The sequence below is a fragment of the Globicephala melas genome, chromosome 3 (genome assembly GCF_963455315.2).
Source record: "Globicephala melas chromosome 3, mGloMel1.2, whole genome shotgun sequence".
Classification (NCBI taxonomy): Eukaryota; Metazoa; Chordata; class Mammalia; order Artiodactyla; family Delphinidae; genus Globicephala; species Globicephala melas.
In genome coordinates, this window is record NC_083316.1 from 7,504,716 (window position 1) to 7,532,050 (window position 27,335).

The 27,335-nt window shown below is 40.6% G+C and overlaps 1 protein-coding gene across 8 annotated transcripts in view; it reads right to left on the reverse strand.

Moving 5' to 3' along the window:
• Positions 1–27,335, reverse strand: part of SEMA5A (semaphorin 5A) — a 479,287-nt gene that overhangs the window by 166,661 nt on the left and 285,291 nt on the right. For all 8 annotated transcript variants that reach the window (XM_030856554.2, XM_060295649.1, XM_060295648.1 and 5 more), the window contains 2 exons: positions 11,034–11,096; positions 75–173 (listed from right to left, as the gene is read on the reverse strand). In XM_030856554.2, coding sequence (XP_030712414.1) covers positions 75–173; positions 11,034–11,096 — 162 coding nt within the window. The remainder of the gene's footprint in view (positions 1–74; positions 174–11,033; positions 11,097–27,335) is intronic.

The following is a 27,335-nucleotide window of genomic DNA, read 5'->3' on the forward strand; positions in this document are numbered from 1 at the left end:
AAAACTAGGGTTTTAATAGAATGCTTGGATTTTCCAGGTATTAAAATCTGTCAAAGCTCCACCTGAAGCCGTACCGTGCGGTTGGTGCAGACCGGCGTGAAAGCGTTGGTTCCACAGGTAAATAACCTGTCGCCACCCACCAACAGTACCCGGATGTAGTTCTGACATTCCTCCTGAAAAAATTAAAAAATCACAAGAAACTCGTTAAGGAGGCCTGAGCGCAAGAGGAACGGTGAATATGAATACATCTTGTCTAGTTAATAGATTAGATGTTAATTAACCAGTAAAAACAAACAAACAAACAAACCAAAAAATCCTCTCGGATACTGACCAAAAAATAACAACAGAACTCTAAAATAGTCTGACTTTCTCTGCACACTTGCTCCATCGAGGATATTTGTAAAGATAGATATAAATATACGTTCAGTTAAAATCTCAAAGCATGTGTCTTCTTTTGAGGAATGGGCTTTCATTTTGAGTTGTAGCTGATAACAGTGTGAGCCCTAAATTGCCTTTGACATATATTAGGAAAATAAATAAACACTGCTCATGAAACAGTGTCTTAGAAAACTTCCCCAGGAACTTGAAAAAACATGGTGAATGCTTCTCCAGATGCTAGGGTCACATGGGAAACTCTGATTGCAAATTGCAAGAAGTTTCACATAAAGTTCTCAAAATGCATACACAGCAAGAATCTATAAACATGTTTGATTCTTTGATGAAAAATTAAAATATAACTAATAAGTCAAGGATGTCTGGAACAAGAGGCATGAAAGCTCATGCTGAGGGATGGCTCACAGCTGAATTGTTTTGCTGTGATTGCAAAACATACATAGAAGTCTAGGACATGGTCACAGTAGTGCAGGAACTTTCAGGTGGAAAGCTCTTCATTCATTCAGCCAGCAAGCATTTACTGATTAGATACTCTTTGGCAGAGACTGTGGAAAAAGTCACAATCTAGGCCCGCAGCGCAAAATTAAAATACACGGAGCTGTCCACGTACTCTAATGAAGAGTCACCGGAGAACAGCATATTGCTAGCCCCAGAGGAGAGGGGAAGGGAGGAGGTGTAGGAAGGCTCCCTGGAGGAGATGACACCTGAGATAAGTTTCAAAGGAAGAGTAGGATTTGCTGAGGCTTCCTTGAGGAGGTGCCCCTGACACTTGCAGGATTTTACCGAGCAAAGGAGGGAAAACACATTCTCAGCAGAAAGAATGGACTGTGACAAGGCATCACGGTTGGAGAAAGCACCGTGCTTTCACTATGTACAGAAGAGGTAGACATAAGCTGGGGAGCCAGACACAGGCCAGGTGTGCCAGACCAGTGAGTTTACTTTTTATTCTGAATGTGAAGGGACCGTTTTATGTTTTTACTGCATGAAGTTGTTGTTTTTTTAAACATCTTTACTGGAGTCTAATTGCTTTGCAACGTTGTGTTAGATTCTGCTGTATAACAAAGTGAATCAGCTATACATATACATATATCCCCATATCCCCTCCCTCTTGCGTCTCCCTCCCACCCTCCCTATCCCACCCCTCCGGGTGGTCACAGAGCACTGAGCTGATCTCCCTGTGCCACTGCATGCAGTTTTGACCTGAGGTGATGTTTGTAAATGAGGGACCAATCTGGACCATGTGGAAGCTAGTAGAGATGTGATATGGCAGTTCAGGAGACAGGTAAGGAAACTACTTCCACAATTCAGTCCCTCCTGCTTCCGTGTGAAAGGGCAAAGTCAGACTCCAGCAAATGAACAGGAAATGGTGACTGACCAACCAACCAGGCCTAGAAGATGCTGCATGATGATATATCGGTTTGACACACATTTCCCCAATCAGGAGGATCTGGATCTAACGGCACAGCAATCCTCTCTTCAGTGGAATGGAGCCTCAGTCTCCACGAAATGTTGCTTTGCCACAACTCAGCCTGTGGCATGGCCTAGCTGTGGATATAAAATGAGCTAAAATATCTGAATTTGTTTTCTAACTGTAAAGTGAAATATCAAAGGTAGATAATTTTCCTAATACTACTACTAACAATAAAAGCAACAAATTATCCTGCAGTCTAAAAAAAAACCAAACAAACAAAAAAACAACTAATACTAAACTTTCTTTGATTTTTTTGTATGGAAATATGTTAATATAAATGTTTCAGACATTACATGAAATTTCTAAAAATCTTATATGTTCTGGTATAATGTTATAAGTCATAATTCTAGTTATTACTTTAAAATGTATATCTCAGAAATAACTAAATTTCCTTGCCAATTGCATTATTATGAACTTTCATCAAATCTTTAACCATGGTCATTTTTAAGTCTTTTGTCTTTTACAGACAGTTCTGGGTGTACTCTGATGCTTTTGCAAAAATGTTCCTATAAAAGGGTTTCATCTTCAAGGAATTCATGGAAAAGACTCTGACAAGTACAGGTTTCTGGTAACTGACTATACTGCTGAACTGAATGAATAAGCATTTTCAGAACTCTAATGGAAAACTGATGAATTCATAAAAGTGCTAACAAAAGATCAAGATGAAAAAAATTAATTACATGGGACTGAGTGAACTGATGAGGATGATTATAATTTTTGTGACTTTCTATTTGAATTAAAAAAAAAAATCCCACGAGGACTCAGAGGCAAAAAATATACCAATCAATTTTCACTGCAAAGTAAAGGAGCTGTTACAGTGGAGGATTCCTGGACTGAATGTCAATATTATGACATAGTGTGAGTGTGTTTCGTGTTTGGTAATTGCAATCATTGCTTCTGTCGTGGTCATCCATTTACAATGCTTGGTGTCAGTCTATTTATCTCCTGTAAAAATAAAATACAGTGTGTGTGTGTGTGTGGAAAAAAAACAACAACAAATTATCATTGGCTGCTAAACTGAAGATACTTTGAGGAAAAAAAAAGGACAGAATGAAAGATCGAAATTAACTATTAGACGAATTAAGAAATGAGTGTCAAAGGAAGACAATAAATTGAGTAACTGAGAAAGGTACACCTGATAAGGAGGCTTATTTTGTTCTGTTCTGTTTTGCTTTTATACCTGGGGAAAGGGAAGGAGAGTTCTGAAGAGAAAGAACAAACCAAGACATCAAAAAGGCACATCGTTATCCCTTCCCAGGGTCAGGGAGCTCTCACTCAGAGAACACAGAGGAGGGGTGCGCCGCCTCCGAGAGCAGAGGGGCACAGAGCTTGCAGAGACAGGATCAAGGCCAGGGTGGAAACCCCAGACCTAATGGCGTCTGAGGGCACTCCAGAAAGACAACTCGGGGAACACAGGGCTGAGATGGCTCTTGATGGCCGGAATGGACAAAGCAGACACAACAATGACACTATAATAAAGAATGAGAGAAAATTACAGACAGTGGAGAGATGTGGAGATTTTGTTTGTTTTCTGTTGCTGCTTTTAGAACTCTCTCAAGAATGAGTCAAAACATAAAAGAACTTTTCGCGTTTTGTTTTTTAAAGCAGGAGACTGACACAGGTAGAAATGCTCTAGAGGCAGTCATATCACCGTGAACTTGGCCAAGGGTAAGTTATTCCAAGAGAATCATCCCCATTGAAAAGAGGTGCTCTCATGGCTGAGTCTTACAGACCTGGTGAAGAAAAAGCAAAGGCCTCTAATCAATTTTAGGAAGAGAAACAATAAAGATAACAGATGTGGTGTTTATCTTAATCTCCCAAAAGAAAGACAAAGTGAAAACAGGACTGTAGGTCATTAACCTTCCTGAAGGCCCATTACGAACTTGATGAAGAACTAGAAAGATGGCTGGGGATGTGATACCCAGGATGCTGACGTGTGTCAGAGCAGAAGGACAAATCCAACTGGTTGTCAAAAAAAATCCTGGAAAAAAGTAAATGAGGGAGGGCACAATATTATTTCAATTAGAACAGAGAGGGACTTCCCTGGTGGTCCAGTGGTTAAGACTTCGTCTTCCAATGCAGGGGGTGAGGGTTCGATCCCTGGTCGGGAAGCTAAGATCCCACATGCATCACGGCCAAAAAACCAAAACATAAAACAGAAGCAATACTGTAACAAATTCAAGGAAGACTTTTTAAAAATGGTCCACATCAAAAAAATTTTTTTGAAGAATTAGAACAGAGAATTTAAAAAGTATGTTCTGGAAATCACGAGAATACACTGTACCCTCTGGGAAAGGTTACCTGGGCTGTATGTCTCCCCGATGCTGATAGGCTCCCTCATGTTGAGTGAGGATGTAGGGAAGGAAGCAGGTAAATGTCAGGAAACTGGACAATCGGACATGGAGGCTTATGCAGTCTTTACTAAGGGGATGCAGGCATCACCAGCTCCGTGAAAGCCGTAGTTGCTTACGTACGGTAAGTGGGGCCTGAGGAGGGTAATGCTTTAGGTAAGCCCAGCATGCAAGGTTGGAGGGAACAGAGAAGAGGCTGGGGGGGGGGGGGAAGAGTTCTGTCCCATCACCAGTGAGGCTGGACGAGCTCTTCTCACCCTCTGCGTCCAATAGGAGGAACCACTGGAGGCGGGGTGGTACTTCCGTGTTTCTTCTTAACTGTCCAAGGCTGAACTCATTCGCCCGACAGTCTGGGTCAGCTCAGCTCAGCCCCTTCCTGTTTCACTCCCCTAAATGTTCCCTCATGGTTAATTCACAAACTGCTCAACTGATTCTATCTAGAAACAGACTGGATGTGAATCCTAAGCAAATAAATACATTGAAAATAACAACTTTTTCTTTTTCTTTCTTTTTTTTTGATGAGAGATTGGAGAAAGTCCAAGCAAAACAGAATGTAAAAACAGAAATGAAAGAAAGCAGAAGTACTTTGCTTTGGAGCAGAAGATCAATTTATGAATCAGTGGTGGCGCAGTGGTTGAGAGTCCGCCTGCTGAGGCAGGGGACGCGGGCTCGTGCCCCGGTCCGGGAAGATCCCACATGCCGCGCAGCGGCTGGGCCCGTGAGCCGTGGCCGCTGAGCCTGTGCGTCTGGAGCCTGTGCTCCGCAATGGCAGAGGCCACGACAGTGAGAGGCCCGCGTAACGCAAAAAAAAAAAAAAAAAAAAAATTAAGAATGACAGGAAATGGCTGAGTGCCAGGCCCTGTAATACTGAGTCTCCTCATGATGGTGATCCCCAAATCCAAATTCTCCTATGGGAAAATCTATAGTCTATCACTTTGTCAGTCTTTGCTACAGACAGGGGCTTTTCACGGGTTACCTGAACCTACTAGAAGCACTGCTTGGACCACGTGTTTTAAAATATAACACAGAAGTCCTTTCAGGAGGTTCTACTCTAGGTTTATCTTTTAAATGAGCTTATCTAAATGTCCATGATAAGAATCTCACCTGAGAATTTGTTTCTTTTATCCCATTTCTGTAGCTCAAAAATGGCATAAGGGGATTTAAGGAATTCCAGTTTTCCAGGAAGACACAGTGCACGTTCCCAAGGCTCCCGGGAGCCTGCCAGCACATGGCTTCTGTTGTTACAGTGAAACTCATCTACCTCACTTTGATAATAGCACTTAAACATTAAAATAACCCACTTGTGCCTGCAGTCCCACCGGTGGGTCAACCTGTCCTTGACTTTGAAGCAATTCCTGCTTGAATTGAGAGCTGACATGCACAGTTGCTGACTCACCGAAAGAGCTTTTAGATGCGACAGCCGATGCCCACTTGATCTCAAGGACATAAGACCAAGGCCCCAGCAGAGAGAGCATGTGTTTGGGGACAATTTTCTTCATGAAATAACTGTGTTTGCCCTGCAGCACTTCATCATATTTATTTCCCAAACAGATGTTCTGCTTGAAGAAAGACTAACTGTGGGTCTTGAAAAACTGGACCATCCAATCAGATGTAAATATATGTATAAACACACACACACACACATATAAGACATATATACATATATAGGAGACATATATATTACATATGAATATATACGCATACATATTACAGAAGCATTTATATAAATATATAGACATACTATTATGTCCATATTTAGATATATAAATATAGATATTTATATGTATATCTATAAAACTATAAATATACGGATACACATATATACGAATATATATTAAAAGAGTATATGCTATATAAGTGTATTAATAGAGTATATTATATATATTTATTTACCTAATGAGATTGTTTTCAACTGAGCTCTGACTCCAAGGGTAACTTGTTACGGAACCAACATTTGGTATGTGTAATCTGCACAGGTTGTTAGTATCTGATCTTAAAGAACCCTCCGTTTCTGGAGCAATTATACAGAACAAAGGCAGTTCTGTAGTGTGCTGCCTGCACCAGTTAACTCATAGCTTTCCAAACATTGGCACCTTGGATGAAAACGTTGTTTCACCCCCTACATCACAGGTTCCCAGGCGGGATGGCATCATGGTTTTCTTCTCTGGAATTTACCTGTTTATGAGCAGAATTTGACAACCTGGGAAGCAGGACCACAGGACACAGCAGGAAGAGCAATACACAGAGCACTGGATTCTAATCCAAACTCTCCCACTAACTTACAAAATCGTTCTAGGAACTTGGTGTTAAAAATACTGAAATGAGATCACAAACGAGAATCTTTTGAAAATTATAAAGTATAATATGTGCATAAAGGAGCTCTTTCATTCCCTTAGTAATCGGTTGTGTTTCCTCTGTAAAGTTCCCAAAGGTCATGGTAGGAAGGGCTTTGGTTTAGACATAATAACCCCAAGCAGACAAGGAGCTTTTGTTAGATCACAAGAGAATCGACTATTTACGTTTAAAATAACATTTGTGTAAAACACATTTAAATACTTCTAGAAGCCAATGTCTAGAGTGATGTTTCAAAAATAACTAAATCCAACAGATTTTATTATGAAACCTTTTTGAATCCATAAACAACACAGACTTCCCACTCCTGTTTTCATAGATAGGATGTTTAAGCCATTTCAGGTCAAGTCACCCCTTTTCTCCCAAGTGAGCTGAAAATTTTAAATAAAATAGAATTCAAAGCTCACCAAGAATTGACAGTCTCCGTCCTCCCTTCTCTGCTACACAGGCTCAAATCAAAGATCTGGCTACATTTTCTTGAGGTTGATTCCCTAAATGGTCATTTTAATCGACTGAACGTGAAATGATGTCCGTGTCGGTCCCAGCAACATGGGGAACACGAGGAAATGTGCCCTCTCTCTTCTCCCCTCTGCAGCCCTCGGAGGAATGCTCTCCCCAGAGGACTGAGTGGGCGCACCCCTGAAGGCCCAGCGCCTCATCCACGCTCCACATTCTTGGCTCTGCAGTAAAAGGCATTATGTGGAGAAGCACAGACCACTTTTCTTAGGGTAGGAAAAAATGAGTTCAGACAAAATGGCTAGCATTTTTCACATTTTTGAGATGTCACATTTTGCATTACTCTATTTCAGGGAGAAGGGAAACTTTGTAAATTTGTGTGTAAGTTTCCATATTACTCTAACGCCAACAAAAATAGAAAACAATTGAATTCTTATTTCTAAACTCAGGGCTACTAAGAAAATCTGAATTCCACTCCCCCAAAGAGATGTTACATTTCAGTCAAATGGACTCTATGGAAATGTCTCCTGATTTGGCTCCTTGAAATGTCAGAACAGGGAAATTGGGGTTGAATGAATTCTGAATTCAGGGACTAGACCTTTGGAGCTGTTTGTTTCCTTCCCTTCTGTGTTCCAGGAGCTGGGCTCAGGGTCTCTGATGGCTGTTGTGCCAGGTGCCACTTTAAGAAAGCCACAGAGATGCTATAAAAGAGAAAGGAACTAGTAACAGAAAATGAAGAGCCCTGGATGTCCCTCTGCTCTCACCAGCCCTGGACCAGCCCAGCAGCGCTGCCTAGGCTGCTGCCTTCATAGACCTATCACATCATTTTGTGCACATGAACTTCATCGCACATGGTTCTGCTACAAAACCGAATTCTATTTCAACCAAGCGTAGGTTGTTCAAAACTGTCTGTGAGTTTATCAGTGTACTTCATGCAACCTAAAAGAATATGCCATTTCTCTTTCTCACATTGGCACTTTGAAATTCATCTTCATCTGTCTTAACGCATTCATCTTAAAAAAAAAAATCCCATCCACAAACACAGTTTGAATCGATTTATAATTACTGGGGTTTGCCATTGTTCTTAGCCCATTGAAACCAGAAACATGTGGAACTTAAAGGTACGATTTTCTTTGACAATGTTTGTTTTGCTCATTTTCTTTCTGTGTATCAGGAAACCTCAATTATGTATAATAATGATCTGTCCTTTCTGTGAATCAAAGATATATTCCTAATAGGCATGAAAGATGGCCTTTCCTGTGTGTTCTCTGGTTTTTACTTGCTTAATTTCTAAGCATCAAACAACCAATGATCACAGCTTAAGGAAAAATATGGGACAATTTTGATTCAGCAGAAGCAACTTTTCACCCCAAGGAGTAATAATCTACTAGTATAAGGCTACCACACGGATTGTTTTAAAATTGTAGACTCATAGACTATTAGCAGGAGAAACCTTGGCTAGATTAAGTAATTGAATGTTTTCCTTTAACACACAGGAGACTGAAGTCCACAGAGAGGACATTTTTTTAAAGCCCTTGAAATGAATAAATAAGTGTGATCTAGATGAAATATGAAAGTACTCTTAAAGGGAGAGCAAAATTCAAAATAGACAATGTAAAAGTTGCCAATACAATACCATCTTGGGAATTACGCCTGGGATTTTCACCCAAGTCACTGTCCAGCAATGTCTGGAGACATTCTTGGTTGATCTTGGTTGTCATGATGGGTGAAAGGAATGACTGGCATGTGGCAGGTAGAGGCCAGGACAGACTCCACCACAAGAAGTGGCTCCGGCATCAGGAGTGGTGAGGGCAGAAGCCAGATGAAGGCTTACGTGTTTGCTCGCTCCTTAGTGGAGTGAAGTCAAACAGCCACTACAGGCTGTGTCCTGGGCTCAACAAGAATTCATGTGGCCCAGCTCAGGGGAGGGGGCTGAATAACTAAAACGCAGACTGACCAGGAAATACAAACGGCTACTGAGAAGTGATGCAGAGTGGGGTGGGACAGGTCAGGCAGGAACCCCTGAGGAGTGGGGACACACAAGTCCAGGGAGATGGGGGAGGGAGGCAGGGCGGGGAACAGTTAGATGGGGCCTCGGAAGGGAAGGGAGGCCCAGCCACCCGCCGACCCAGGGCTACCAACTACACATGTCCTCAGACAGGCCTTAAGACAGGCAGGTGTCCACAAAGATTTTGGCGGGGTTTCCCAAAACTGAATAGTGCTGCTTGTGGGTGTATCACAGCCCCAACAAGAAGGAAGGGGAGGAAGAAGCCCTAAAGTACCAGAGGAAGATGAAGACAAGAAGAGAAAGGAGAGAAAAGAGGAAAAGTAAAAGGGAGAAGAAAGCATGGGCAGAATGAGGTCACAGACGGTGCCCAGGGACCCTGGGGGCACTGATGTCGCCAGACAAAGGGATCAGTGTTGGCATGATAACCTTGGAGAGCGAGGCCAATGCTTCCCATCAGTGGATCTTGCTAGAGGAAAGAAAGTCGTTTTTCCCACCCTCCCCCCCGAGGCAGATCTGATTCCCCAGCTTTCACTCCTCACTACGAGGGTCTTACTTGAAGAATTTCTTGTGCTCCGAGATGAGTGAGAAGCAAAAAAAAGGGCAGGAATCCACCTGTCATATCAAACTTGTAAGCGTTACAGGGAGGAGAGGAAAAACCAAATAGGAAGAACGTTTTCAAAGGCTTCATACATAATTTATACAAACTCCTCTGAATTTGTTATAGAGGTAAATAAATTTACTATGTACTGATTTATTTATTTTGGGGGGTAACTTAAGAGACGATATTCTGATTCTTTGGAACCTGGTGCCACTTTTAAATCTTCTTGTGCCTCTGATGCTTTATCTCAGAGGTACCTTCTGAGGTTAGATATCTTTCAATAAACAGCATTCATCAATTTCTGCTTTTGTAAAATGTCTCCAAGTGTTTCTCTAGCTAAGATCGCATTTTCTTCCTTCTCTCCTTCCTTCTGCCTAGTTCTTTACTTCCTAACTCTTTCCTAGTTTTGGGAAACCCAATGACTAAGTTTGCTGAGACCTGCCTCCATGTCTGACTCTCAAAACTGTTGAGTTAAAAGACAAAGAAACAGGAAATGAAATTGGGTAAAATAAAGTGCGTAACCCTCTTGGACAAACACAGGTGGTGTAAGCATCTTTTAGCAGCGCCCTCTCCGTTTGCTGTATTTTTCCTCAAGCCCTTGGCCCTGGGACCACACTTTGTACAGTGAGCCCTCTTTGCTGCTCCCTGTGAGTCTGCTTTACTCGGTGACCCAAAGTGTGATTCACATCGGAAAGGCCCACGTTCCAATAAAGTATGAGATGATCACTAACAGAATGAGACATCATGAGCTTATGCACCAGCTGCAGAAGCACTTCCTCAAGATGATCCAGTGGGATTTCCTCAGAAACAGACTTCCTTGGAAAATAGATTCATGTCTCTTTCTAAGCCCACCAGTCGTGTGAAAGTAGGCCTGCAATGTGCACAGTAGCTCAAGAGACGTATTTCCAATGTTAGCTATAATCTGCTCTTTCCTTAGGAACTTGGCCATGTAGAGTTTCATATGGAGAGAGAGAGAACTTATTTTAAAGACATGTTAAGATGAATTATAAAAAACCTCAAATCATTTTTGATATAGTAATTATATTTATCATATAGCTACATTCTGGAGTTAGCTGTAAGATATGATTGGGGGAAATTAAAATAGTATTTTCAAAATTCAAGCCCATATCTTTCGAAATGACATCATAACCAATTAATTTCTTATCTTACTCTAATGACTGGGAGTGCAAATTATATCTGATCATATGTTCTGAATCCTAACAGCTGATTGTTGTTAATCTTGCTTCAGTGTTAAAACCTTGAGAACTGACTGTGCATATATTTTGAATCTTGCTTCTTTTTTCAGTTTCCATGGCATCAGAAGCGGGAATAGCCTTCACATTAAACGTTCCACGTACTATCCCTCACAAAGGTGATGACTACCCATCATGGCATCTTCCTTACCTGGGACTTGCCTTTGCTGTAACAGGCCTTCTTGGTTGCTTCATCACACTCCCACTCCACAGCCTATAGGAAACACCAAAATGACAACAACTGAATAAAAGGCCTTTGACTGAGTAAAAGGGAAAAAAATAATAAGGTATCGGTAACCAGATTAGGTAAGGTGGGCACACCATGACACCAACATTTTCATACTAACATAGAATTTACACCAAAAACATGGAATTCAGTCATGTGGGTTTATACTGAGCTTTCAAATTGAAGCATTTTAAAGGACTCACCCCCTAAGTATTTTCATTTGCGCAGTAATAACGTGCTTTAAAACTAGTCAGTATAAGAGAAGCACACGCTCTGAGTTGGTGACTACTTCACTGATTACAGACACACTCATTTCAGTAAAACTACAGAAGAGATTCACAGGATGCTGAAAAGAGAAGCCTTGAAACAAAATGATCTACATTCTCATTTAGAGGTGCATGTCTTAGTTTAACCGTCTGTCATTTACCAATATTCACAGATAATGAAGCAAGAGTGATTTTGCATATCCTTACTCCCCAAAGACATATATAAATGATGAAGAGTCAATAAAATAAACAGCTCACGCAAAAGCCCAGCTACTACTTCCTCCCAATGCCAATAATTTTTATACAGTTATTAGCTCTGGCTAAATACTTAGAGCCATGACTTTTAAATTTTCTCCCTCACTTTCCAAATCTAACTCACGCTGATCAGTGTGATATGCATTCTTTCACATCTGATGCTAACCCACAAGTGGACCTGTGATTAGTTAAGGTAACATACAGAACCTACTTCACAGGAAGAAATGATACCTGCAAACATTAATGGCCAATATGTTGAGACTGTGAATCATATTTTGAAAAGATCTAAGTATCTGAGATATATATCTTTTCCATTATTTTATGGAATGTGGACTTTTATAGGGCAAACATGTTTTCTCCATTCTGTCCACCTGTTACTACAAGTATGTTCTATCTTACTATTAGAGTTGGATTTCTGAAGAATTCAAGATTTCTGAAGAACCAGTTAAATCATTATCAGAAAAAATTGAAGCGAGGGACAATTTGCTTTTAATTTGGACTATTGTTACACAATAAACTAAACGAAGCCAAAAAATACTAATGTCAAATATTATGAAAGAGAATAATGCCTTCACTCTTACTTCTAAAAAGAAGGTTTTTGTTTTTTGGTTTTTGCTAATTCTCCTAAACTGAGAATAACAAAGTCATATTAACACCATTATCTAATATCTACTGTTCTCCAAAGAATGTTACATAACAGAGATTAAAACGTAAAACGCTGCATCTTGCATCTTATCTTACTTGGCAAATATGAATTCATACGAAAAGTGTTCTTTTCTTTTGTATAAAAGAGAGAACCACTTCAGTGCCTTTCAAACAGAAACAATACTATAACTGTTTTCCCTTGTGCAGACTTAGAGATTTTTGTCTGTGTCAACATCTGATAAGAGAAGTTGTTCATTCTTCCTGTGATGTTTTCCTGTTCATAATGTTTAGTGGCAACAATAAGGTTACAGCTAATTAGCATCTAATGCAAACAAATGGCTTGAATTCCTTACTAGAATGACAAATACTTTTATGAGAAGTGATGACACCTCCAGAGAAGAGATAAGAACTTCATGTACAGTTGCATAATTATATATCCCCATGAAGCACAGATAAAACAAGCACACTGCTGTTATTCTGAGTGGAGCTTTCCTTTAGCACATCCCTGTATAAAAGCTCATTCTGTTGTTTTCATTTAAATAGAGATATCCATGCCTTCGCCCTTACTTAAACTCAAAACAGAATTGATACACTATGATACATTCTTTAGCAAAGTACACCCCATAATAACTTGGATTTTATGTATCATCAAGAGGATTTAGAGTTATATATCACAAGGAGGAATGTGTGCTCTATAATTACTAGGAAAATTATCAAGTGAAATGATTTAGATAAAGAGGAATTCCTAGTGGCTCTCACTGGTTTACTGATTTTGTTGCAAGTTAAATAGTAATGCTGCCTTCAGTAAACTCAAGAGCTGCAAGGGGCAGAGTTACAAGAAGAATATTTATCAGATGCCATCAAAATTCTTCAAATCCTTCTGCTGAAATGGCAAACAATGAGCTTCCCAAGTCTGCCTAATGTCCAAGTAACCTTTGCATTTTCAAGATAAACACTGGCCAAGGATTGGAAGGGGATAGTAAGAGGAAAAAAATGTGAGAGCTCTCAAAGATATTTCATTGCTTTATCCAGTTTCGCCAGAAAGAGCAACTGCTCACACAAGTTTATTAGGCGAACAGAAAATAGGAAAAATCTTATAGATTTTTCTGAAGACGGTTATTAAAAGTAGCAAAGTTACTTTCCTGAGGCATTTTTATTACAATATATCAACTTTCCAGTAATGTTCAAATCCAGAATTAATTAAAGACTATGATTGTATAGCTTTTCTGTTGATTCACTTTCTACCTGACTAGAAGGCAGGATAAAGGGAAATTATGTTAAGAATGGAACTGAACTACCTATTGTAGCTGAACACATGTGATTGGATGTCACAGAATTTGAAAAACAATGGAGTAGGAAAATGTGTCTTTTCAAGATTGGCCTAAAACTGGGTGTTCCAGACGAATCACCTACTGTCTGTTCACTCAGCAAACTAGATTTTACCTATTTGACCACTTGGCAGCAATGGAGAAAAACACTTTCTCTAGAGAGAAATATGGATATCAATGGAACTCTCCAGTACCAGATTTCTCAAAGTTACTCAATTACTCCGTTTGAATTAGATTATGTTTTAACCTGGTCACAACTTTTCTTTATTCCACAAGATGTATTCTAATCAATTAAACTTCTTTAATCCAGCCTTCTTGTTCTATTATCAAAGGAGATTCGTTGTTATTCTTTCATGCATCATAATTTTGGAACAAATCCCACTGCTGATTTATGAAGCCATCTTTCTGGCTGACTCCTTCTAAGACACTTTTCTCCCCACCCAAACCTATGTTTATGACAGTCAAAACGAAGGCTAGGGCTTCCCTGGTGGCGCAGTGGTTGAGAGCCCACCTGCCAATGCAGGGGACACAGGTTCGTGCCCCGGTCCAGGAAGATCCCACATGCCACAGAGCGGCTGGGCCCGTGAGCCATGGCCGCTGAGCCTGTGCGTCCGGAGCCTGTGCTCCGCAACGGGAGAGGCCACAGCAGTGAGAGGCCCGCGTACCGCACACACACAAAAAAGAAACCCAAAAAAACAAAGGCTAAGGGGTTCCACATTCTACATTTCAGATCTCAATGCAACACTCATGATCTTCTATCCTGGGGATTAAATCTTTAATTTTTGTCATCTCTTGTCTTTTTCTATTGCACCAGAGCCTAGTAGAGAAAAGGAATCATAATTCACTACCCCATTCTGTATTTACTTTATTATCTCCTTCATTATATTTTTCAACAGCAGACACGTAGCAGCGATAATGTGGTTACTTGGATATCCAAAGGCAATGAGTTTGAAACATCAACGTTTTAAAAGACACAGAGTTTCAGGGCTTCCCTGGTGGCACAGTGGTTGAGAGTCTGCCTGCCAATGCGGGGAACACGGGTTCGTGCCCCAGTCCAGGAAGATCCCACATGCTGCGGAGCGGCTGGGCCCGTGAGCCATGGCCGCTGAGCCTGCGTGTCCAGAGCCTGTGCTCCGCAACGGGAGAGGCCACAACAGTGAGAGGACCGCGTACCGCAAAAGTAAATAAATAAATAAATAAATAAATAAAATAAAAGACACAGAGTTTCCTGTTTGTGGCACAGCTTTTTTTTGTCTGTACATAGTTAGAAATAACATCTGTGCTATTCAATAATTTGCAGAGGTGTTGCTTTACACAAATGCACTCACCATTCTCTCTTTCACTTAATAAATATTCATTAAATACCTACTAAGTGCAAGACACTGATAGATAATGAGTGATAGAAGGAAAAACACACATACAGATAATGTTTGCACACATCAGGTATTAGTCTACAATAAAATATAAGTGAATTCCATCAGCCTAGATAACATCATGCTAAATCTGAGAATGCATCTGTGGTCATTTTCATTGTTGCAGTAGCCACGTTCATCTCAGAATCCAGTGGGACACTGGAACTTACAACATCATCAACTTTCAGGAATTGACAGTGCTATGGACAGACCTAGAAGGAAAGTGAGTAGGTTTACAGAAAATCATTTGACACCTGCTGAAACCCTGGGGATCTATGGAAGCACCTACTGCTTCATGACACAGCACACATCTCCCTGTTGTGTGTACACATTTGCTCAGGTTATGATAAACAGAGCTGGGATCTCAGGAGTAAATCAGATGTGAGAAAGAAAAAGATTGGCTCCTTTTACGATCGAGTTACATACATATAAATCCACAGTTCTCGGAAGTATATAAACAAAGTTGTGTATTATCACATTCTGCAGCGAGAGAAGTTAATTAGACAGGGACCAGCAAAGGCAGATACTTTTCATAAAAATGAAGAGAACAACATTCTAGGCAGATGGACCAGTACTCTTTCAGCAGATGGCTTTGCTAATTAGATACTGGCAAAAGATAACATTAAAAAAAAAAAAAAACTAGTTTAATTACACAGTGCCAAAAATTAACAACCACCTGAGGGCTTTTCTTTAATATGTTCGCATTCATATTCTTATGGTATGGATTTCTGTGAAATGCTGAAGAATGTTAAATTGTCATGGCGATTATAAACAAATTGCCGGGGAATGTGAGACTGTATGTGTTCAAAAGAGAAGCAGAGTGCAAACGAGTCAGAACTTGAAACAACTGTGATTTTTATGTGACCTGACTCAAGTGTCAATCTAGTTATCCTTAAGCAAAGGCATCTTCTTTGCTAATGGCTTTTAGTGGTCACAGATGATGGGTTCAAAACAAGTGGCACTTGGGAATTCCCTGACGGTCCAGTGGTTAGGACTCCACGCTTCCACTGCTGGGGCCCTGGTTCGATCCCTGGTGGTCGGGGAACTAAGGTCCCGCAAGACATAAAGGGGTAGAGTTGAGTCACTTTGGACGGATTTGTCCAGCTTGCCTCTCTGCCTTTACTCCTTAGCAGATATTTGGTGTATCCGTTCACTTTTAATATCAATTTGCCATACCCCTGCACTTATGCCCATGGCAAATATAGGCAAGTCCATTTCATTCTTACTGGTGGCCTCCAAATCAGAGAAGTGGAAGGGGACTTTCATCATATCTTCTAACTACTGTTTTTTGGTTTTTGTTTTTAACATCTTTATTGGAGTATAATTGCTTTACAATGGTGTGTTAGTTTCTGCTTTATAACAAAGTAAATCAGCTATATGTATACATATATCCCCATAACTCCTCCCTCTTGCATCTCCCTCCCACCCTCCCTATCCCACCCCTCTAGGTGGTCACAAAGCACCGAGCTGATCTCGCTGTGCTATGTGGCTGTTTCCCACTAGCTATCTATTTTACATTTGGTAGTGTTCATATGTCAGTGTTACTCTCTGACTTCGTCCCAGCTTACCCTTCCCCCTCCCCATGTCCTCAAGTCCATTCTCTACGTCTGCATCTTTATTCCTGTTCTGCCCCTAGGTTCTTCATAACCATTTTTTTTTCTTTTAGATTCTGTATATATGTGTTAGCACACGGTATTTATTTTTCTCTTTCTGACTTACTTCACTCTGTATGATAGACTCTAGGTCCATCCATCTCACTACAAATAATGCAGTTTCATTCCTTTTTATGGCTGAGTAATATTCCATTGTATATATGTGCCACATCTTCTTTATCCATTCATCTGGTGATGGACACTTAGGTTGCTTCCATGTCCTGGCTATTGTAAATAGAGCTGCAATGAACATTGTGGTACATAACTCTTTTTGAATTATGGTTTTCTCAGGGTATATGCCCAGTAGTGGGACTGCTGGGTCTTATGGTAGTTCTATTTTTAGTTTTTTAAGGAACCTCCATACTGTTCTCCATAGTGGCTGCATCAATTTACATTCCCACCAACAGTGCAAGGGGGTTCCCTTTTCTCCACATCCTCTCCAGCATTTATTTTTTAACTACTGTTTTTTGATTCTTACAAAACTGAAGTCATCCAACATTAGAGAAACATCTAACCTCAGACAGTCCCATAAATATGTGTTATAACTATTTTTTAAATCCTTATATCAAAGCCCAAGATTTTCTTCCACAGAATGATACCACATCAAACTTCCTTTGATCACTGCTGGGTGGAGCTGCCAACCTGTGAAACACTCATTGGGGCTTTTTGTTTTCTAATTGGGCTTTTTAAATTGAGGGCTGTTTTTTTTTTTTTTTAATTGAGCAGACAATGTATTAGATTCCTAGGGGCTTTGTAACAAAGCTCTGCAAACTGGGGGGCTTTAAACAATGTACATTTGTTTTCTCACAGTTCTCAAGGCTAGAAGTCTAAAGTCAGCCAGAGTAGATTCCTTCTGGAATCTCCAAGGGAGAAGAATCCCTTCCTGGCCTCTCCCAGCCTCTGGTAGCTGCCGGCCATCATTGACCTTCCTCGGCTTATAGAAGCATCACTGCAGTCCTCACCTCTGTCGTTACATGGTGTTTCCCCTGTGTGTCTCTGTCCAAATGTCCCTCTTCTTATGAAAACGTTGGTATTTGAATTAGGGCCCATTCAATTCAGTAAAACCTTATCTTAACTAATTACACCTGCGAAGACTCTGTTTCCTAAAAAGGTCACATTCTGAGAGTCCAGGTGAGCATGAATTTTGGAGGGATCCCATTCAACACAGTACAGACAGCCAGACGTCGTGACGTAACGAATTCTGAAACTGACAATTGATAGCACACTGAGGGCCATTGCTCTGCTGCAAATTAGCTTCCAAATCTTACCAAAACACTGGTAACATTTCGTAAGACTTTGGTTATGTGCTAACCACAGCGCTAGGTGCTTTCTATACGTTTACCTCATGTATAAGTCTCTCTATAATTTTGTATGGAAAATACCATTACGGTAATATTCCGGATGAGGACAGTGGCTAAGCCACTTTCCAAAAGCCACAAAAATAGTAAGTGGGGCACCAAGATTCAAATTTGGTAACCTGGCGGGAAGCCTGGGCTCTAAACCACTCTCCCTTCACTGAAATTGTCAAAGTAAGTGACCTTCATTACTGATTGTCACAGTTTCTTTCTTTCTTTTTCCCACAATTTAGAAAAATATATACCAAAAGCACAGAAGTGTGTGCACATCTAAGGTCAGAGCTGTAGGCATTCAGTAAATATTAATTAATCATAAAAGCCATCGATTCCCCTGTCATGGAATGTATTCATTTTTAAAGCCTCTGGACCCATTCATGGTCCTACTATTGATTTTAAAGGGGACATGATTCATATAATGAAATTCTAGAGTTAATAACTGTATGGCCAGGGTATGATATAAAAACCTTAGGTTGATTTTGTGAAATTACACAACTTGAATATGAGAACACGGTCTGCTCTTGACACAGCGCAACGTTGTGCTTTTAAAACGGATGTTGAGATACCATCCCCTCTCTGCCACAGCCCTCCAGGGGCCCTTCATTCACCTGGAGTAAAAGCCAGAGCCATCTGGAATGTTCTGTGAAGTCGAGCCACTTATTTTCTCTCTCTCTGATTTCCTAGTACCCTCACTCCCACACCCTGGTCTGATCCTCAGACAAGGCAGACCTGTTCCCTGGGGCTTGTGCACCAGCTAGTCCCATTTTCTGGGACCCACACCCGGCTAATGCCTGTGCCTCCTGCATGTCTTTGCTCAAGCGTTACCTCTTCACTGGGGCCTATATAATTATGTAGGACAAATGGCAATTGCTCTCCCCACCCCCGACTAGAAGGTGACTTCCACTTGGACAGGCATCTTGTCCTTTTGGTTCACTTCTATGTCCCCAGGGCCTAGAACAATGCTTCACACACAAGAACTCAGTTGTTCAACAATCCACTTGCTGAATAAATGCATGGGTATAGAATGCTCTCCACGCGCAGCCTTGCAAGTGGCTCCAGGTGCCCCCAAGTGGAAGGGACAGGTGAGGCTTTGGAGCCCTTGTGCTGGCTGGGCATGACTACCATGCCCTGCGCTTCTGCGGCCAGTGCCCTGTAAGGATTCCTCTTCCAAACCCTTCCCTGCATCCTGACAACAGGAAGAGGAACACCAAGGTGGGTGCAGAATCCACTAGAGCACGGATTTCCACACTTTTTCTGCAGAAGACCCATTTTGTTAAGTAAATTCTTATGCCTAATCTCATATAAAAGAATGCAAAAGCGGTATGTACTAAATTCTTGTTATAAATATAATGCAAGAGGATAGCATTAAATCATTTAAAAAATGTGAGGCCAAGTGACCACTGAGTCATAGCACTCTCAGCATCCAGTCATTTCGGCCGCTTACTTTTGAAATAATACTGACGTATACAAATTAAGTAGTGTTAAACAAGGTCACCTTGGACTCTCAGTTAATTTGGAGTAGAATTTGAAATGATAGCAATTTATTCCCTGCTTTACAATACCAGGTTATCCAGGTAATATACAATAAAAGTTGCTTCACTGAGGACCGCCAATGCCTTACAATTTTGTATATGGGGCTTCCCTGGTGGTGCAGTGGTTGAGAGTCCGCCTGCCGATGCAGGGGACACGGGTTCGTGCCCCGGTCCGGGAAGATCCCACATGCCGCGGAGCGGCTGGGCCCGTAAGCCATGGCCGCTGACCCTGCGCGTCCGGAGCCTGTGCTCCGCAACAGGAGAGGCCACAACAGTGAGAGGCCCACGTACAGCAAAAAAAAAAAAAAAAAAAATTTGTATATGGTATACTTTAATATAATGACTTTTTAAATAGTGGAATTAAAACATATGCCATGCATAAAATCCCTTAGCATCTATAGACATGTGGGGCTCCAGGAAGCATATTTGGTTCTAAGGAACAAGCATCTTTGATAAGCAATTTAAAGTGCTTGGAATGAACCTGAGGATGGAGAAAAAACAAAATAACAGAAAATGAGTTCTAATAACCCTACTCCTGAACATCAGCGAGCCCCTCTAGATGATTTTGTGAAAAAAAAACTTGCATTAGGAAAGAGGCCGGTATCAAAGGACATTATAATATCTGGTGTAATATTTAGAATTATGATTGTCAGACACTGATACACCAAACAACTGTTATCCTTCCAAAATGTTGCCATCAATGAAAGCGTTGCTGGAAGGTAAGCCTAGTCAGAGCAGCTGCTCTTAGTTTCAAAGAAATTATTTTCATGCATCCAAGAGGGTTTGGTTTGAAAAATGGCATATTGTCCAATTTGTTAGCCTCAATGTAGGCAAAAGCATCTAATTACTAGAGAAATGACTAGTATTTTTATACATAAATTTGCTAAAGTGTTTGTATATAAAATCAATCAAGCATGGGATAAAAGTGTTGAAATCAGAGTGGACTGACTTCTCAAGGACAAGTTCCCTAGCTGAATATTACCCAAATGTCTGAAAACTGTTGCTTCTAATGCCAAGTTTTCAAACATACAATTACGTCCTCCATCACCCGGATGATGCAATTCAAACATCACAAAATTTGTTATGTTCAACAAAAATTGTCATGTTCACTAGAAATTAAATATATATATAATAACTGAATTAAAATTAGACATTGTAGCTAATGTAACATTTATTCTGCACATGCAAAGAAGTACCCTGAAAGGAATAAATTGATTATATAGTCATGAAAAATATCAGACCAAGATGAGCTTTTTAACACTACTTGAAGACTTTACAGGACAATGACAAGAGGTCTTGTAAAATAAAAAGTAAAAATATAGGAGGAGCAGCATATTGGCATGGGATGCTCTGTAGGACCTCAATCGACTGGAAGGGTAAACAATTTTGTGTCATTAATGTTGTGTTGGAAGTGTCCTCACAAAGCTAAATTTGTAGTATGGCTTTGACCAAAGCATTCTTATGTAGAGCTCTTGACTACTGGCAGTCACATTTCAGATCCATCGGGAAACTGAAGAGAAACAATTCTGGCCCTGATACAGAAATGAGTTTCCCAGCCATACAACAAGATTTTATTTAGGAATACAGTTAAAAGATTCAAAAGGAACTGTATCTCACAAATAACATGAAGGACCAAGGTTGTTATTTTGAGGCAACATGAAACAGACGTAGAAAAAGACTTCAGCAACCACAACATGAAGATGCGGCAAATAAAGATGTAGACCCCTGTAATTCTTTGAGTTTTATTTATGTGTCTTATAAAACTTAGAGTTTTATTTGATTGACGTTAAAAAATAGTTTTGTCTTTTCAAGACACATTTGTGATGGTGTGTGCTAGGTTTCTCTCGCTGGAAGCATAAGGTCACTTTTATTGGGTTCATCAGTTTGGGTCCTATATTGTATTGTGGCTAAGTCCTAATGAAGGCATTCTACCTGAACTGTGACCTTAAGAGTCAACATAAATGTAAATATATGGGTTTGTTTTTAATTTTTCCATCAATATTTTCTATCATTTTTTGAAACTAGCTTCATGAAAACAAACAATACTTCACACCCGATTCCTTTTCTCCATGGTTCTGAGTTAGAATGCGTTACTAGATTCACTGAAGTACTTATAAAGGCCAGATTATGGGTCCTTACTGGGGAGTTATTTTATACTAACCGAACCACTCATAATTTTATTATTCACGCTATAAACATTTGCTTCCTGAGAGGCACCCTACCACTACAAAGATGGACTTTACTTCAACTTCAGAACATATTGATCTATTTGCCAGATCACAAGATATATGGAAAACCCTTTTTAGCAGCCTTATTCAGCATCAGTTCCATAAATTTCAGTTTGCAGCTGAGAGAAATGAACATTAAAATGTGTTTTGTGGTTTATAATATGGGCAGTTTCATTTCTCTCTTAGTTTACATAAAATGTGTAACAGGGTGATATACTTCTGTTCAAGAAACATTATTTATAATATTACCACAATGTTAAAGGAGAACTTAATGAACATTATTGATATAGTCACTTCCCAGTTAATATTTAACAGTCTCATAATTTTATGAATACCTGCTTGAACTTACGCAATCAAATAAATAATTGAGCATCCAACAGCAATGTGTGATTTTGCCATTTATTTCTTCAAGAATTTGCCTCTCTTCTATAGTATAATCAGTTTATTTATGTGCCAGGGGGAATATTATCATAACTGTTACTAAAGTCTTTGACGAGAAAGAGCTCTATCTCGTAAACAAGGCCAAAAGTGCTTCAAGTATCAGAATGAGAGCTGGTGATTTTTCTGACATATGCAATGTCTACGATATTTGGATTGAAAATGGATATTTTTGTTATAATTTTACAATAACTTGAGATAAACATCACTCAGTTCCCCTTTACCCCTTTCCATCTGTTCTCAGTAGATCTTTTGCTCTGTGATTAGCCTGAGTTGGTGATTAATTGCCAGGTGTCGCAACTTTACTCAATTTTGTGTGAAGGAATTTGATTTTGATCTCTGTGGCTCTGAGTAGCATCCACAAACACAAATTCGTGTATGTCTTGGGATGGGGCCTTGTCGGTAGATTTGAATAATGGCCCCTGCAAAAGATATCCATATGGTATTCCCTGGAACCAATGAATGCCACTTTGTAGGGCAAAAAAGAACTTTGTAGATGTTAAATTAAATTAAATTAAGGATCTTGAGATGGGGAAATTATCCTGTATTATTCAGGTGGGTCCTAAATACAAATGCTTCCTTATGAGGGAGGCAGAGGCACATTTGACAAACAGCAAGAAACAGGCAATGTGACCACGAGGCTGAGATTGAAGGCACGCAGCCACCAGAATCTAGAAAAGGCAAAGAAGAGATTCTCCCCTAGAACCTCCAGAGAGAGCGCGGCCCAGGAGACACCTTGATTTTAGCTCCATAACAATCATTTTGAACTCCTGGCCTCTAGAACTGTGAGAGAATAAATTTCTGTTGCTTTAATTCCCCAAGTTTGTGTTAATTTGTTACAGCAGCCATAGAAAAATGAATGCAGACATAATTACACATGAATTACTCATATGTGCTGTGTGCACACGCATGCACACACACACACACACACACACACACAAATGATTTTAACGTCATCAGGTGAAGAAATTCACCTCCATGTTTCTGCCAGACACCTGAGTTGGTCTCTGTACATAGGAAAGATGCAGTTTCCGTTATGCAAGGTCTGTTGGGGGGATACTTGCAGTGGTTTGGGGAGCACTGAAAGCACCTGACCCAGGTGTGGTTAGGGATGAATCAAGGGAAGTTTCCCAGGACGGCAAGGCTTGAGCTCGACTGTGAAGGAACTGACAGTGGATGTTCATGAAAAGGGGAGGAATCGGCTATTATGAAGGCCTGCAATGGGAAGAAAGTGTGTGTCTGTGTGAGGACCTGAGTCCCTGGGGCGGGGAACAGAGAGGGCCGTGGCTTTTTGAGTTGGATGCAGCTCAGGACAGGCCTCATGAACCATGCCAAGGAGTTCAGATATTTTTCCTGAACTACAAGAAGCCACAGATAAGATGTTAAGCGAGATGTTGGCATGGTGAGATCAGTAATAGAGAAAGAAGTCCCTGGGGATGTGACAAGGCCTGGAAAGGAGCGAGGTAGGTGAACAGGAGATTGGCATAGAGGCCACTGCAGGCAGCCAGTGGGCAGATGTCAAGGGCCTGAAATAAGCAGGGACAATGGGATACAGAAGAAGTGTTGAGTGACCAGCCACCTAGTCGTGGGAAGAGCACTGCCTGTTGAAAAAGTAGATGTGAGGGAGGGAGATGCCCACTCACCTGGCCAGACAACTGGTGGACGTCAGTAGCTCAAAGCTGTCTAAACTACACTATGAAACTGATTCCACCCACTCCTCTGGCTAGGTCTGGGCTAAGCACTGTACACAATTCTGGACTGCCTTCTTTCAACCCCACAAGTAACCCCCGTATCAGAAAAATTACACTACATTTACAATGCCGTTTGAAGTAAAACATAATAGAGCCGTAAATCTACTATCAAGATCGCAACGTAGTTGACAAAAAACCAAATTCATAGGACGCTTTGATCATCATACTTTTGAATCAAACATGCTTTAGTTCATTGGTAATAAATTCTGGTTTTTCAAAACCACCTCAAGCAAAAACAACAACAACCAGAAAAGCAAACCATATTCATCAAGTGAAAGGTGTCACTAACATTATAGGAATTCATAGTAGTTCAGTAAAAGAAATTCTCTTTCAAAGTCACACAGTGACTTATTTGCTTAGAATTCTGCATCCTGAGATAAGCAAGTGAGATGATATTAAAAAAAAAATGACACAAACGGAAATGAAAAATGAGGGAAAACTTATAACCCTTGACTTACAGGACATTTAATAAAGCTCAAGGAGTTGAAATTTGTAAGTGGAAAAAATAAGGAAAATACAATAGAAAAGATTCAGCTTTCACGTCTGTTAGGAAGATTTCTCTTAGATGGTCACATATGTGGAAAATTCTGAGAAAGAAACATGCTATTAAAAAGTGAAATATGTATTCACTTCCTAATCAGCCCAATTCAGAATTCACGCTGGAGTTTCAGGTATACTTGGATTTCAATTATTATAATTCTCAATATCACCAGAGGAAATTTAATGCCATTTTTAGGGAACAATTTGGGCCTGACTGATTTTTCAAGTTGTGACTTTGAACGAATTCATTACTGCCGACCTTTTGAATCAGCATAGTGAGTTCAGCCAGACCCAACAGACAAACATGTATGCAGAAAGCTGTCAGTCAATCTGGAGCTGACACAATGTTACAAGAGGAGCAATACAACAGCAGAAACCAGGAATCAGACAACGAGTGACAGTAAGACACCCTCAAATACCTGCCAGAAAGATATATTGGGGAAAATATTCTAGAATTCCTGATGGGGATGATGTCTGCTGTTCCCTCACCATAGTCACATGAAGCAGGCACTAGTATTAAGTTCATCCTACATAGTAGATCAAAAGGTAAACGACGTACAAAGTTCTCCAAGCTATTAAGCAGATGACCTGGGATTTGCGCCCAGGCCACCTGGCTTTAGCATCTCTGACGTCCGCCCATGGGCTATGGTCCCTTGCTTTAGAGAGTAGGGCACTAGGACCGCCCAGATTCCTGATGCCTTTCTGCCTCACCAGAGTCCTAGGCAAAGATGGAGTTTGCTTGCTTTGAACTTTTCAGAGGAAATAAAATGTGTTGCTTTCTCTTTGTAATGAAAAGAAGAAAGGCTCTTGGTGGGAAAACGGGAAATAAAATGATTTGGTTGAAGAGATGATGCCTGTTCACTCCGCCTTTACTGAGACTTTGACAAAACCATTCCTAGTTTCAGCGTTGACTCCGTACCATACATACTCATTCATTTGAACGCGTTGGCAAGCATCCCCCTGCCCGTCCCCTCTGAGCTCTGAAAGGGCACGGAGAACACAGAAATCCATTTAATTGAGAATAGTCTATCACTCTGCAATTCTGTTGAATTGTTCAAACTCATTTGAAATAATATTCAAGGTAAGACACAGAGCATATATGAGAGGATAAGTGTGTCTATAATCCCAAGGAACCACAGGGCCTGGGGCACTCCTGGGTGCTTATACTCGCTGGGAGCTGGCCGAACCGGTCTCTCCTAGAATGTCACTCTTCCTCGTGTCCAAACAGTCTCAAGATTCCCCTTGCTGTCCTCTTACCAAAGGACCCAGCCCTGCAGAGTCTTCCTAAATGGTTCCCAGGTTGTCAACCCTGCCACCATTAAAGGGGGAAGCCAAACCTTCCTCCGGAAGCCATCACACAGGCTGTAGCAAAGCACTGGCTCTAAAGTTAGTATTTTCTAGCACAATCATACCCTAAAACAGCCCTAACGTCCCTGAAATAAGTGATGCTAACAGAGGTACCCTCCTCATTTCCTGAGGCCTACAGGTCTGATTGGGCTGAATAATTAAGCGAAGCTGCTTTTTCTTACTTGTTTTTCCAAACAGGATCACTCTTTCCCGTACACGTCTATATGTGCTCTCACCCAAGGGAAACTGGTCTAATGGATTATGATGATGGATAATTAGGTCTCTTAATTATTTTCTTAGGATTATTGTAGCTGTGAAATTCAAGCCACGTACACATACATTCAAATAGCAATGATAAAATATTTAATTGCTTTTTAAATTTAGAAATGATATCTGGTTTTGAGAACTATCTCTGTCCGAGCGTGTTCATCATTTTTCTTTGCATATTCAAAGACCTTTTCCATCTATTTATAACCATTTTGATTGGTTTACCTTCTATGGTGGTCTGACAAATGTCATTTGTCATTGGTTAGATTTGTGTTCATGTTAATACACAATCTGGGTGATTCGACCAACATATAATGCTTAATTACCCAATTTTAATCGAATCTATTTAAAACATGGATGCAGTAAGTCCAAATGTGGCCTATAAAACCTCAGAATTTCACCTTTTCTAGATATCCGACCCTGGGCGTTTCTACATTTCATCCCTAGGGCTTCTCTGTCAGTTCTGGCTTTTCCTTTGAACAGTGATGAGTCTCAGGAGGGAGAAGCTCTTAGCTTCAGGACGAAGGTTTTACGTTGCCATTACATCAGTGATAAACAAAGTTATCATTGCATAATAGTCCTAAGACGGCAAAGCAAACTTTCTCTTCTGATGCTTAACAACACTAAGGACGGTCCTTGAGGCTTGTCTGTGTTTAATATGAATGAACTCGTGAAACAGGAAATATGGATAAAAGTCCTGTGTAACCCTTAATCATTTGTAATTAGTTCTATGCCAAGAACACACCCCTCCCCCAGACAGGCAATGTTAACTATCCAGTCATATTTCTACCTAACCCAGTTTACAACTTGTAAACTTATTTATCTAATATTTTACTGACAAAAAATATTCTGTCTGTGACAAAATTTGGGATCCAACAGGCTCCTTTCCAAACCCTCCTGCATTTTAGGAATTCCGAGCCTAGCAGAGGTGACAGAACAGTCAAGAGTGATTATAACGCAACTTGGGAAGTAAAAGTGTACCCTGGGAAAGCATGGAGAAAGGAAGACACTGGGTAGAGGAAATGGAGCGTCACACGAAGAAGCTCAGCCAGGCTCACATCTGAGCAGGGTTGGAGGAAAAAGGGAGGCTCCTCGGGTAAATGAAAGGGGCAGATGCTTCCTGGGAACAAGGCAACAGCATGTGTAAGGTCTGTGAGAAGTGAAAAGGCATCTCACGGTCAGGGAACTGCAAGAACGCTGTACGGCTGAAGGCC